This window comes from Octodon degus, unplaced genomic scaffold (genome assembly GCF_000260255.1).
Source record: "Octodon degus isolate 3935 unplaced genomic scaffold, OctDeg1.0 scaffold00165, whole genome shotgun sequence".
Lineage (NCBI taxonomy): Eukaryota > Metazoa > Chordata > Mammalia > Rodentia > Octodontidae > Octodon > Octodon degus.
This window is the reverse complement of record NW_004524741.1, coordinates 565,312-578,137: the sequence shown is the minus strand read 5'-3', so window position 1 is coordinate 578,137 and position 12,826 is coordinate 565,312. Positions and strand designations below refer to the sequence as shown.

The 12,826-nt window shown below is 43.0% G+C and overlaps 1 protein-coding gene across 1 annotated transcript in view; it reads right to left on the bottom strand.

The window, feature by feature from the left end:
• Chmp4c (charged multivesicular body protein 4C) overlaps window positions 1-10,551 on the bottom strand; it is a 37,354-nt gene extending 26,803 nt beyond the window's left edge. Inside the window, exon 1 of the mRNA XM_004643100.2 lies at window positions 9,920-10,551. Within this exon, the coding sequence (XP_004643157.1) occupies window positions 9,920-10,109 (190 nt within the window). The 5' untranslated portion in view covers window positions 10,110-10,551. The remainder of the gene's footprint in view (window positions 1-9,919) is intronic.
• Window positions 10,552-12,826: the final 2,275 nt, after the last annotated feature.

Sequence of the window (12,826 nt, the reverse complement as noted above, 5' to 3'; positions counted from 1 at the left end):
ACTAAGGCACTAATTTTACTGTACTGTTAAATTTTGAAAGCTCTGATACGAAAGAAAAGCACAACAGAAACTAAGAGTTATTTTATTTTATTGTGGTTGTTGCTGTTTGTTTTTGATTGGTCTTAATAGGAGATGGAATTTTGTTTCTAAGCAGTATATACATATAATCAATCAGCATATCTGAAAAGTTCCATAAAACCTGCAAATGCAAATAACTTGCTGGTACAAAGGAACCTAGCAAATTCAGAAACCAAGGGAAATATTCTGAGATAACATGTGGATTGTCAGTCTCTGTTGACTCCTTTATAATAAAAAATATTTTGCAACTTGTTTTCTGCATATTGTGACTCTTCCCCTTTGATCAGATAATAAAAATATTATGCATATTTTGCCTCAAAAAAAATAAATGCAATCATAAAAAAAATAAATAAAAATTAAAAAATGCAATCATTATGGACTCCAAACATCTAGTAATAAAAAAAATAATTAAAGACATTGTCATTTGAAGACATAGTTTAAAAGTATCCAGACAAAAACTATCAAAAGAAAATGAGGTTGGGGCCCAGGAGATGGCTCAGTAGAATAAGCGCTTCCCTGGCAAGCGCAAGGGCCTGAGTTCAAGCCCCAGTTCCGGGGAAAAAAAAAAGAAAAGGGAAAGTGAGGTGAATGATATTGTTGGTGGGGGAGGGGTTGTTGTTTGTTTGTTTGTCTTCTGTATTTTAGGGAAGGGTCTACAAGGTGTTCAGGGTCTCACTACTAGATCAGACTCATAGTGATCCACCTGCTTACAGCCTCCCAAGAGCTGGGATTTCATGCGCATGCCACCATGCCCAGTCTCAATTGCAGTCTCAGTGCACTCCGGGGGCTGGATGGGCACAACAGGCAGAGGGGTGGAGACTGAACCCCTGGCCCGTGCACCTGCTTGCCAGTGCTTTAATCTGCTGAGCTATTTGGACAGCCCTAAAGTTGAGAAGAATCCCCCCCCCCCTCAGGCTTCCTTAAGGGCGGGTCTGATAAGGCACTGTGGAGCTGGGGATCGAACCGCGGCCCCCTGTTTCTGACTGGGTTTGCCAGAGCAGGCGGTTAAATAACTGAGCTAACCTGCAAGCCCCCAATGATATTGATAAATCACTTTTTTTTAGCTATATGATGTTTGTAAAAAGGATTCTTTTAATTCTTTTTAATTTATTGTGATTTTTGCTGTCATATTAAATATTTACTTTCATATCTAAAAAAAACGGAAAGAATTTTAGCTTCAGTGTGACAGTCTCAACTCTTCACAAGGAAGGATCTCCTCTTCCTTATCTGCAATTTTAAAATCCCACACTAGCTCACTTGCCCCTTTGCATGTGTTTTCTTGTGTAGGTGGTGATTACCAGGCTGGTATTTTAGGTCCCTAGATTACTAGGCAGAGGAAGAGAGGCTGGAGACTGCCAAGGTAGAAGCCCATCCTCCACCTGCTCTTTGGAAGGCCTACAAGTTAAGATGCTGAGCAAGGGCCTAGGGTGGGGAAAGAGTCCCTGCCACTGGTCTTATTCATGGCCTTACAAGCACTGGAGTGGGTCTTCAGCATTGTAAAGTAATTCACTCTATCTGCACTAGTTGTTTGAGGAGAGATTCAAAAATTTCCGGCATCAGAAAGCCAACTATTCAGCAAAGGGCTGGCCACGCTTTTCTCAGGCCAGCCTCCTGCTGTTCTGTTGTTTCTCCTTCTGCACACTTTTAAATCAATCTTGTGTTTGTTAGAACCTCCAACAAATGAAATAGTAGAAGAAATTAAGATTATCAGTGTACTAAAAGCACTAAAATGGTGAAATTTAATAAGGCAGAAGGTTGAGAAGATGATTTCAGAAAACAAATTCTCAATATTATCTGTATATTGGAAGTTGTGTAGTAATCTCATCCCTTCAAAATACAATTAGATTCACATACAGTTAAGTATATTAGCAAAAAAAGATAATTTATGTCCATTCCAAACCTTAGATCCAAAGCATATAATTAAAAACTCAATAAACTATTATATACTTTGCCTTATAGTTCAATAGATACAGTATCATGTATTTTTTATTATCCATTCCCTTAAAAACCATCTCAAGTAAACTAAGAAACACACTAGCAACACTATCTTTACAGTAGGCTAGTATTTCTTGCCATAATTTCTCAAAATGGTGTATATAAGTCCTTTGCCAATAGTAAGTTTGCCATCTTACCATCTTAAATAAGCTATAAAACAGGAGAAGTCAAAGAAAAGTTTATTCTTTTCTTTGTGTAAACATTTCCCAAGATGTAGTGACTTCTTCCCCCATAGAATTTCAATGAATGATACTAACTGATACTCCAGTTGTGTCCAGAACTGCTCCAAATCCATGAAGGTTAAAGGGAAAGTGATTGTTGTGCTATGCAACACAACCAACAGCACAACTGCTCTTAGAAGTGGTCAGAACACAGCAGCAGACTGCCAAAAGCAAAGCCGCAAAATAGCTAAAAGCTACCAAAGCTATATGAAATACTCTGCACTCCGCTTTCTGAGAAGTTAGAAAAGGAGTCAATGCTTAGAAGCCACTATGCATTCATAAAGATGAAAAATACCAGACTAATCTCATCTCATAGCTATATGTTCTGTGGATGCTGACTCAAGGAGAAATCACAGACTGCTTACTGTCCCTCTAGCTTAATGCACAATAAAACTATCTGGAAAGCTTCAAGGACTGTAATCCTAAAACCTATCCCTATCTCTTGAAACAGAATTTCCTAACGTGATATTTTCAAAAGCTGTCTAGTGAACTGGTATAACCAGCACATTGTCAGCTCAGAGCATTTGTGAACCTCAGGCATGTGAAGACAATTTGGTATTAGGGATATAATCCACAAATCATTTGGTAAATCATGAGAAAAAGTTGGGGAAACAAAATAACAGCAGTTAGAAATGTGGGTCAAGAAGCTGGAGCGTGCGTGCAGTGCTTGCCTCCTGTGCGCCAGGCCCTGGTAGGGCCACTGCAAAAAGACATACAAGTCAGGTATATTCACTGTTAGAGGGATAACTGAGCTCACTGAATGCTGGTCTGTGAAAGATGATAATCATGCCTCAGGTGAATCCAAGAAAACATTATTGATGTCACCTACAGGCCGTCTCGGAATGAAACTTCTATTGTTCGCCATAAGGGTGTGTCCCTGGTTCTGTCATATTCAGAATTTTAACAAATATTTCCGCAACTACAAAAAAGGCTGACTATAGCTGATTCAACTAAAAGAAACAGTTCTTGTAAAACACAATGAATTTACAATGAAAAAATCTTCTAAGACTTCCCTGGTTGGCAGCTCTGTGGTGAGGCAGTGAGTCTGTGTAAGGCGCTTGTAGGGAGGAAAGGGGAGTAGGGGAAAAGTGGAACCTTTAAAATAGGAGGTTAGCGGGGAGATAACTCAGTGGAATAAGTGCTTGCTTGGCAAGCACAAGGTCCTGAGTTTGATCCCTGGTACCACCAAAATTAATAAATAACTAATAGGAGGTTAATGGGGTAGGGTCCCCAGAGCCGGTGCAGACCCGTCAGGACCCCCACCAGGGATGAACTCCCAAGCGGAGTGTCTGGGGAGGGAGGGAGACTCGAGTGAGGCGGTGTGCAGGGTCACACTGCCAGTTATCTATTAATTCTCCAGTTACAAAATTTGTTGTGTGTCTTTGATTTTGTTTTTGCTTTTGCTGGGTGTGGTGGTGCATGGCTGCAATAGTAGCATTCAGGAGGCTGAGGGAAGCGGACTGCCATGATCTGAAGCCAGCCTGAACTTAAATAGTAAGTTCTAGGCCAGCCTGAATGACACAGTGAGACTTTGTATAAAACAAAGTTAAAATGTGTTATTTTTCTCCTTTCAAGTGTTAGAATACTGAATATCATCCAAAATGATCGTAACCAAAGGGAAATCAAATGACATGTGGTGACTACTGGGTAAGTCTGACCCTCTTCTGAACCCGTATGAGTTACAGGCCCACAAGAACCATGAGAACTTCCTTGAAAAAATCAAATTCAGGCCTATGAGGACCTGTCACTACTCCTTACAGGTGTCTTTTGTTTTTTATTTTATTTTATTTTTCGTATGCAGAACTCAGGCCCTTGTTCTTGTCAAGGAAACACTTATTCCACTGAGCCATCTCCCCGTCCCCTGACAGGTGTCTTTAGGTGTAAACAGGACCGTGGGTAGTAGGTATTTCTTATTTGAGTATCTGAGCAATGATGGAGATGTGAAGAAACAACAGAAATGGCAGGAAGAAAACCAAGTAGAGATTAGGCCCTCCCAGGTCAACAGCTCACTGCATAACACATCATAGGCTCTCAGAAGTACTGAGGGTTAGAATCGCTGAGCTACTTGCTCTGAGTTCAGATTTCTGGAACTTACCCTCAAGCTGCCCCATTAGGCTATCTAATGGATCCCTAGGAACATGCATTTGAATGAATATCCAGAAGTAGAACTTGCAGGTGATCTGAGACCCACATTCTGAGACACTGTAAGGAAAGGAGGTGGCCAGTGTAATCTATACCTCCCAGGAGACTTCCATCAGGGACCTGCCATCCATGGCCTGCTCAGGTTACCAGAGCCACCGTCTGCTCTTGCTGGTTTGCCACGCAAGAAGCTGACTCTTGTGGTTCACTTTTCACAGAAGGCACTCTAGTGCCAGGTATCCAAGAGTACAAGAATTCAGCCGTATGACACTACAGTGAAGACCAAAATCTGGAGTCCACAGAGGGTCCTTGCTCTGAGATAGGAGAGCACACATCTCCACCCCAAGCAGACAGTGTCTGCATTGTGATTCTGAAAGCAAACCCAGCCTTCTCAATTCATAGCCCAGGCTTTGAAGCAAGATGGCTTATTCCAGTACAGGGCGCTCACTGTAGAGGCCCATTTCCCCAGACAGGATGTGGCCACACACTAGATTTTTGCTGGAATCATGAGTCCTCATAGCAAGGAGGGCTCCTGAGCAAATCTGCTTCCTGTCTGCCTCTGCCTTTTCCTCCACCAGCCCAAATGTCCAGCAGGCTGAGACCTATGGGTAACCTCAGGCTGGATCCACCCCCTTTCACATAATTACATGTTTGCAGTTGCTGCTCCACCCTGGACAAGGTAAACAACAGAGTTGGGACTAGGGTGAGGGGACAAAGAGGTATGTAGGGCACAAAGCATGTGGAAGCGCTCTCTCTCAAGCCACACAGGTGTGTTCTAGGCAGCTCATGAACGCCCAGCTGTACCCCTGGGAAGCAACGTTTAGCACAGGAGGGAGCTCCCGAGGGTGTGTAAAAGTGCAAGCTGAGGAAAGCGAGATGAGGAAACGTGATTGCTGTCCTCAAATGTGTGTAGGGGGAGACACAATAGATTAATTCAGCGCTATTCTAGAAAATCAAATTGGGGCCAGGAAGTAGGCTGATGTCAGCTTTAAAAGAATACAGTTTTTATACAGCAAAGGTGGTACTTATAGTACAGTGTGCTAAGTGCCCACTCAGTAATATCACTCATGCTCACAACTCTGAGGCACTGAGGTACGTCCCTGTCATTGTGCAGAAGAGGAAGCTGAGAATCAGACAGGCCAAGTGATCGGTTTAAGGTCACAGAGCTGCTTAAGTGACAATCAGAATTAGAAATCAAATCCAACCCTGATTTGTATGAACTCTGGGCTCTTAACTACAACACCAAATAAACTTGGATGTAATTAGAACCATTGTATCAGAATAACACATGTGAGCAAAATCTCTACAGTCATCTATCAGGATATTATAAAAAGAGGCCTCTGAAAGGAACTGGAACAGTGACCTTTAAGGCATGTTGCTGACCAAAATGGCAGAGAGCCTGCGGTGACACTTTCCAGCTGCTAAGGCCGGAGGAGGACCGAAACTCAGGCCTCCTTGGCTCCTCCCAGCAGAGCACATAAATATTCTTTGCCCAGGGGTGTGGTGATAAGAAAGCCAGGAAGCATCGGAGAGCGGAGAGCGAGAGACTGGTTTTTCTTCTTTATCAACACTGCTATCGACCTGTGTATGGCCCTGAACTCAGGAACAAGGCAGAAGCCACTGGAGGCTTGTTCCAGAAACCTGGGGATTAAGCCCCACTTCAAGCAGTGCTCACAGAGTCTCCAGGGTGGCATCTAGACTTCCAGTGCTTTTTTAGCAAACAATAGAATTGTCACTGCTCTAGATGACAGTGCTCAGGAGAAAAAAAAATAAGTTTTATATAATAAGTTTGCTTGTATACAAGTTAGACCACTAGTTATAAAGTAAGAGCAACATCATAGTACTGAATCAATTTTAAAACTCTCTGGTCTCCTACAGTCCTTAATTAAACTATAGATCTTGCCCCAACTCTACCGTTTTTAGGTCCGAAGGGCCTTGAATGCCATACCATGGCTGTTCCAGAGCCAGTATGATTGTACTAACTTAGAATCTTTTTGGTAGATGATGATGGTAACCAATAAAGAACTTTGAAGCTAGGGAAAGTGGAGCACATCTATAATCCCAGCACTCCAGGAGGCTGAGGCAGGAGGACTCCAAGTTCAAGTGGAGCCTGGTTACTCTAGCAACTTACCATGGCCCTGTATCAAACTAAAATTAAAAGGAAGCCTATGAATGTAGCTCAGTATGAAGGTTCTGTGTTGTATCCCCAGAAGCATCAAAAGTAGATATGAGAGAGAGAGGAGGTGAGCATAAGTAGCTACTTCTATACTATTTTGCTACAAATTATAATGCAACCAAGTTTCAGACTAAATTTTGTGTGTACATTATTAAATAAACAAACATGGACAAGTAGAAACAACTGTCAACCTGTTTCATGAGATCAATGAATTTGCAACTCTGTGTCTGCCTTTTTAGGTGTCCAATGCACCTGGCTTGAAAGTCTCGCCAGCCGACAGAGGCATTTGCTGGCACGAGGTGCATTCTATATGAGGTGCGTTCAATCAGAAATCCGTGGAACTGATGACTAGACAGGGCACCAATTTTAGATCAAGCCTCAGGAACCATCCGAACACTGAGTTAGTTACGCATCTAATGTGTTCTTGTCACCTGCTCACTCAAGGTAGAGTGGATCTCTGAACTATTTTAGCCATAGTTTGCTTTTATAACACTCCTTGTGCTAATTTAAAAGCTATTCATTTTACCAATAAAATATCTTATTACTATCAGAATGCTAACTTTCAATGCTCTGTTATAGATAAATAGATCATAGAAAAACTTGTAGTTTCTGATTATTCTTAGCTTAGGCTAGTACCATTGGCAGAATATTAGGTGGTCAATCCTCTGAAGAAATAAAGCTTCCACTGCATGTATGTTAGGTCACTCTGGTTGTAAAGTAAATTACAGACATTCTAGCAATGGCATCGTGTAAGCATGGGCACTGTTTAATGCTGAGTATGGTGGGCTTTGGCTCACTTTGTGGCAATACTTTTGGTGACTAAGAACAGTAACTATGCATATGAAGTTATCTGGAAGACACTTAAATTGACAGCACTTGTGATGAGCAAACCTGGGATTGAATCCTTCTCACAGTTTATATTACAGGTGACCTCACACGATCCAGCCTCTGGGCACTCCCTCCTAAGGCCACGACAGCCCCAGGTCTGGGCTGACATCAGTGACGCTCCCCAGTGAAAAGGACAAAGGATGATGAATTTTCTATCACCAATTGGTTACTTTGCTTGATCCTTGCATCTTATTTAAGGAAGGTAGACTGAAGGTAGATGGAAGGTAGACCTCAAACTCATCATGCTCCTCCTGCTTCAGCCTCCTGAGTGCTGAGATTACAGCCATGCATCAATGCTATGCTTAGCAATATAAACCAAGGGAAGAATTCAGTCATAAGTTAAGTCATTGCAAGTACTGTCAATATCAACCTCTTCCAGAGTACTGAGATCTCGAGTATGCACCACCATGCATGGCCTTAAACTGATAGCATTTTGTGTATTAGTCTATGAAAGCAAACCTACATTTTACCCAGAAGATTTTCAACTTCCCAGTTTTTGAAGCCTATAGACACTATAGACAAAACTATGAGGTATGATCAAAAAGTACAGTGAGGTGTTTTGTGGGGTTTTTTTATGTTACAGTAAAAGCTACATTGCCATTAATCCCCATAAAAGATTCCCCCTGGCTTCTAACACACTTAGGCCATAATTCTTGTTACTTTCTGGAGCAGTTGTATAGGTCCTTTTCTACATGTATCTTGAGTTGTGCTGCTGCAGCTGCCTCAATGTCCTGAATGAAATCAAAATGTTTACCATTCACAGTCATTTGACATTGAGGAAGAAGTTCAAAAGTGTCACATCTGGTGGATGAGAACACACTGCAACGATTTTACAACCGTACCTTTCCAGTAGATGACAGTGTATGCCTGTCACCACCTTATGTTGGACCTTACCTTGTAACGACACAAAAGCAGGCTTCCCAAACTGCTTCAGAAAGTGGCAAGAAAAGTGGGGTAAGTGTGTTCAAAGTGGGGAGTTCTTTGAGGGGAGATTGATATTCACCATAAGTTTGATCACATCTTATATATGCAGATTCAAACAGATGACAAGGTGAGACAAGGGCTTGAGAGACACTAGGCAAATGTCAACATACACTTCATGCTGAAGGGAAAGGGTGGAGTCACAGAATGACCAACAACATTGGGTGGAGTCATAGAATGACCAATGACATTTTATCCAGTCATAATGGCATGCTCTCAGTTTAGAATCCACCCTTTAATAACTTCCCAAAATATTTTCTGAAAACATAGAAACCAATACTTAGCTCTAAAATAGGCTATTATACAGCCTAAGTTTACCTGTAATAGGAAAATGAAACTGGGCCTTTTCATTGGTAGAAGAGGCAGGGCTTTCAATGTTAATTCCATGAGACACTATCCCTTTCCTACATAGAAAATCAGTAGCGTCATTTAGGGTGAGCTGAATCTTCCCAAGGCTTCTTTATAATTATGGAAGCCTGACTTGAGGGTATGGACATTTGGGCTTTGGTGAGAAGCAGCCTTGTATTGTCCTCTCTATTCCCAGGTGTGCCATGGACCCAGTATGACAGAAGCAAATCACCTCATCTTCTCACTGGGCTTCATATGTGCCCTGGGTGCTGTCTGGACCCTTTCCCTATAGAACGTGCCATATCTTGAAGAAACCAATTAGCTCTGCCCAAGAAAAAAAGGTTCAAGGTGCAAGGAGTGCTCCAGGGCTCACGTCTGACTCAAAGTCCTGTGTGTGCTAACAGCGAATGGGAGGAAATTTAATATTTAATTTCCTGAGGTTTTTTTTTTTTTTTAAAGACCTGTCCTGCACAACAACTCACTAAAGTTTTCAATAGTTGAGCAAAACAAACCAGAACACACTAAAACCGGCTTCACTGGCGATTTCCACCTAAGTTAACACATGTGATTTGGTAGGCAAACATAGAGCTGAAGACCAGATGTTTATGACTGCAGTCCACAGAGCTGATTGTGGAGAAGCGAACAGAGCAGAAGGGAGTGGGCGCCGGAAGACTGGGCCATCCAGGTGTACGGAGTAGTTTAAGGCAACACTGCTAAAACTCAACATTTTTCAAGTCTGAAATGAGGAAGCTATCACACTTAAAAAGTACTTTTAAACAGAGAAATACCATACAGAACAATATGTAAGCCAGAAAAATGAAAAAAAAAATCATAATACTGATCTCTTTATTTAGATTTTTGATTTGGAGGTTCATCGTGGATTTATTATTATTATTATTATTATTATTAATTATTTTGAGTCTTATATACTGCATACAACTATCGCCGCTGGGCGGCTGAGGTTTCTGGAGTGCCCTTACATTTCTCTGCCCCTGCAGGTGCCTCGCTCCCCCAACCCTTGCCACCCGGGCCCGGGGTCGGCTGGTTGGTCCCCAAGGAAAGGGCTGGGTGGAGGGCTGAGCACCCGGCCTACCTCGCCTGTTCTGCGTGCCGTGCCTCTTGGCCAGGGCGAGCTCTCTCTGGATCCGGCTCTCCAAGTACTCCTGCTTCTTGCCCAGCATCTCCTCGGTCTCCCGGAGTCGGGCCAGAGCCTCCTGGGCGCTGGGGGCAGCGCGGCCCTTCGAGGACCTGCCCCGTTGGAAGAACTTGCCCAACTTGCTCATGGCTGGGAGCGGGCAGCGAGGGAGCCCGGCTGGGGCGCCTGTCCTGGCGGCCTGGGGAGTGAGAAGTCCGCTCGGGGTCCCACACCCGAGAGGCTGCGCTCCTGCGAGTCAACAAGTCGTCGGGGCAGGTGACACACTCTCCGGGGCATTTCCTGGCCGCCGATTCAGCCCCGCCCCTCAGCGGCTGCCCGGCGGGAGGGCCCCGGGATCCTGGCCGGTCGGCGCCACCCTGCCCCCTGGGACTGCGGAGACCTGAGAAGGCTGAAAAACCCGGGAAGACTGCTCCCAAGCTGCCGCCGTGTCGGCACTGGGGACGCGCCAGGGATGGAGAGCTGGTTTGCCAGTGGCTCAGGGAAAGAAAACCAGTGATCCAGGGTGTTGTGCCGGCCTGAAAGGTGTGGGTAAAGAGTGTGTTTGTGTACCTGGATATGCAACTTGCTTCATTCTATGCGTGTGTGTGTGTGTGTGTGTGTGTGTGTGTGCATAGTGTTCTCATATTCGGATCTCTTGTGCGTAAGAACATTCAGATATTTCCCTCCAAGAGTTATTTAGGTGAGTGTGCCTGACCTGGGGGACATTTGCTTACCCCCCTGGGTGCTAATGGATAAACAGAAGCAGCTGGGCCGGCTGAGCTTGACCACATTTTTTCTGGTCATCTTTACAAGGCTTCAAGTGGATGAAAGTGGTGGTCTTCTCTTTTCCTAACGTCAGGACTTGTGATGTTTCTGTTCTTGCATTTACTTCTGTAACTAGAATGTGAAGCTTTTAGTGTGATTGTCTGTGTACCAAAAAACCAAAAAAAAAAAAAAAAAACAAAACCCTTTTACAGGGCTATCCTGTGTGTTTAGATCTTTGCCAAATGCTTTCACAGACATCTAAGTAGCAAAACATAAAAAATAACCTAGAGAAAAGAACTATCGTGGGCTGGCGAGATGGCTCAGTGGAATAAGCACTTCCCTGGCAAGCACAAGGACCTGAGTTCAATCCCTGGTTCTGCCAAAAACAAAACAAAACAAAACAAAAAAATAAACCTTCTTTGGAAAAAAAAAAAAAGAAATATCATTTTCTCATGCTCACCATCTCTGTCCCATCTATTAGAGCGGCAAGCAAAAGACCTTCATGAAATGACAGGACAGCAGTATAGAATGATCGCAGGTGACATATCACTATTAGACGTGCCACTATTAGAGGTAACATGTGGAATTCCACCTGTGCCTGGTTTTCGTGGACCAGCATGGTACGCTGCCTTATTTAAGCAACATTACCCAACATTATTAGAACCTATTTGTGATCATTAGCCAACCTCTGCTAAAAGGGCAAATGGCATCCATTACTATGACAAATTCACCTTGATCTCCAAGATCAATAGCACAATTTTGTCTGCCAGCATATTAACACAGGGCAGTACATTAATCTATGTTATCCACCATTGTTATTGTTGTTGTTGTTTTGCAGTACAGGAGATCAAACTTGGGACCTTGTACCTGCCAGGCAGGTGCCTCTGCTGCTGAGCTATATCCCCAGCCCTCAGTACTGCACAGAGAGCAACAAGTTTTGCCAAAGAAATTGAACATTTTCACAGGAGTCTTACCAGTATACTGTGTGCGCTCTCTCTCTCTCTCTGTCTCTCTCTGTCTCTCTCTGTCTCTCTCTGTCTCTCTCTCTGTCTCTCTGTGTCTCTCTCTCTCTCTCTCTCCCTCCCAATTTCTAGGTAAACCCAGCCTCTTACCATCTTCTTTCTGGCCATCAAAAGCATATGCAGCACTTATCTGCTCTAATTTGGCATAATCATAAATAGTAACAAGTGTCATATATTTTCGCTCTCTCAAAATGTCATGAACATGTTTTGGAGCTCATTTTCTTGATTAGATTCTTCAGCCCTTTGAAAGCTGAGAGGTAGAAAATACTCTGCTGTGGCCCCCATCGCCAGTCTGTTGGCCCAACCTTCATTGTTTCCTATGTAGAAGGTAAGGGGAATGCAAGCCAAGTCCCCCTTCAAGAACTCTCTTTCTTTCCAGGGAACAGTGACATCCTTTGAACTGCTGTGTGGCAAGCATGCTATACTTCATTATCAATTATCTCTACATGAACCCTGCAGAACAGGCATTGCTATGTCTGTTTGATAGATCAAGTACCAAGGCTCTATTGGCTACTAGACCACATGCACATAGGCAGTAAAAGCTTTTAAAACCTATGATCTTTTCACTATTTGTATGACCTTCCTTACCCTGTGTTGGTTCGGAAGAGATATTCATTAAATGTATGTTTAATTTTTAAAAATGGGCGAGGAATTTGTTATGAGTTTACTAAATTTAAGAGATCCCACAAGCATTAATCTCATTAAGCTGTGAGATCTGTTGGAACAGGAAAGGTATCTTTCATCTTGGTTTTAATCATAGCCCCAGTACCATGAGCACAATGCCTGTAACATAACCTCTTGTTAAAGGGTACATTCAAATAGGAGACTAAAATATTGCTTTGTGGTAGACTGATTATACTTTTTATTGAAAGAACATGGAACAAGTGGAAAGTGGCCTGAGAGTTATAGTGAAGAGGTGGGTACTCATCCATGTTTTCATTAACCTTACACTTGCTGAGGTTATGTTACAGACATTGTGCTCGTGGTACAGGGGCTATGATTAAAACCAAGATGAAAGATACCTTTCCTGTTCCAACAGATCTTACAGCTTAAGAAAGATGCCAGGAGTTAAATAAAT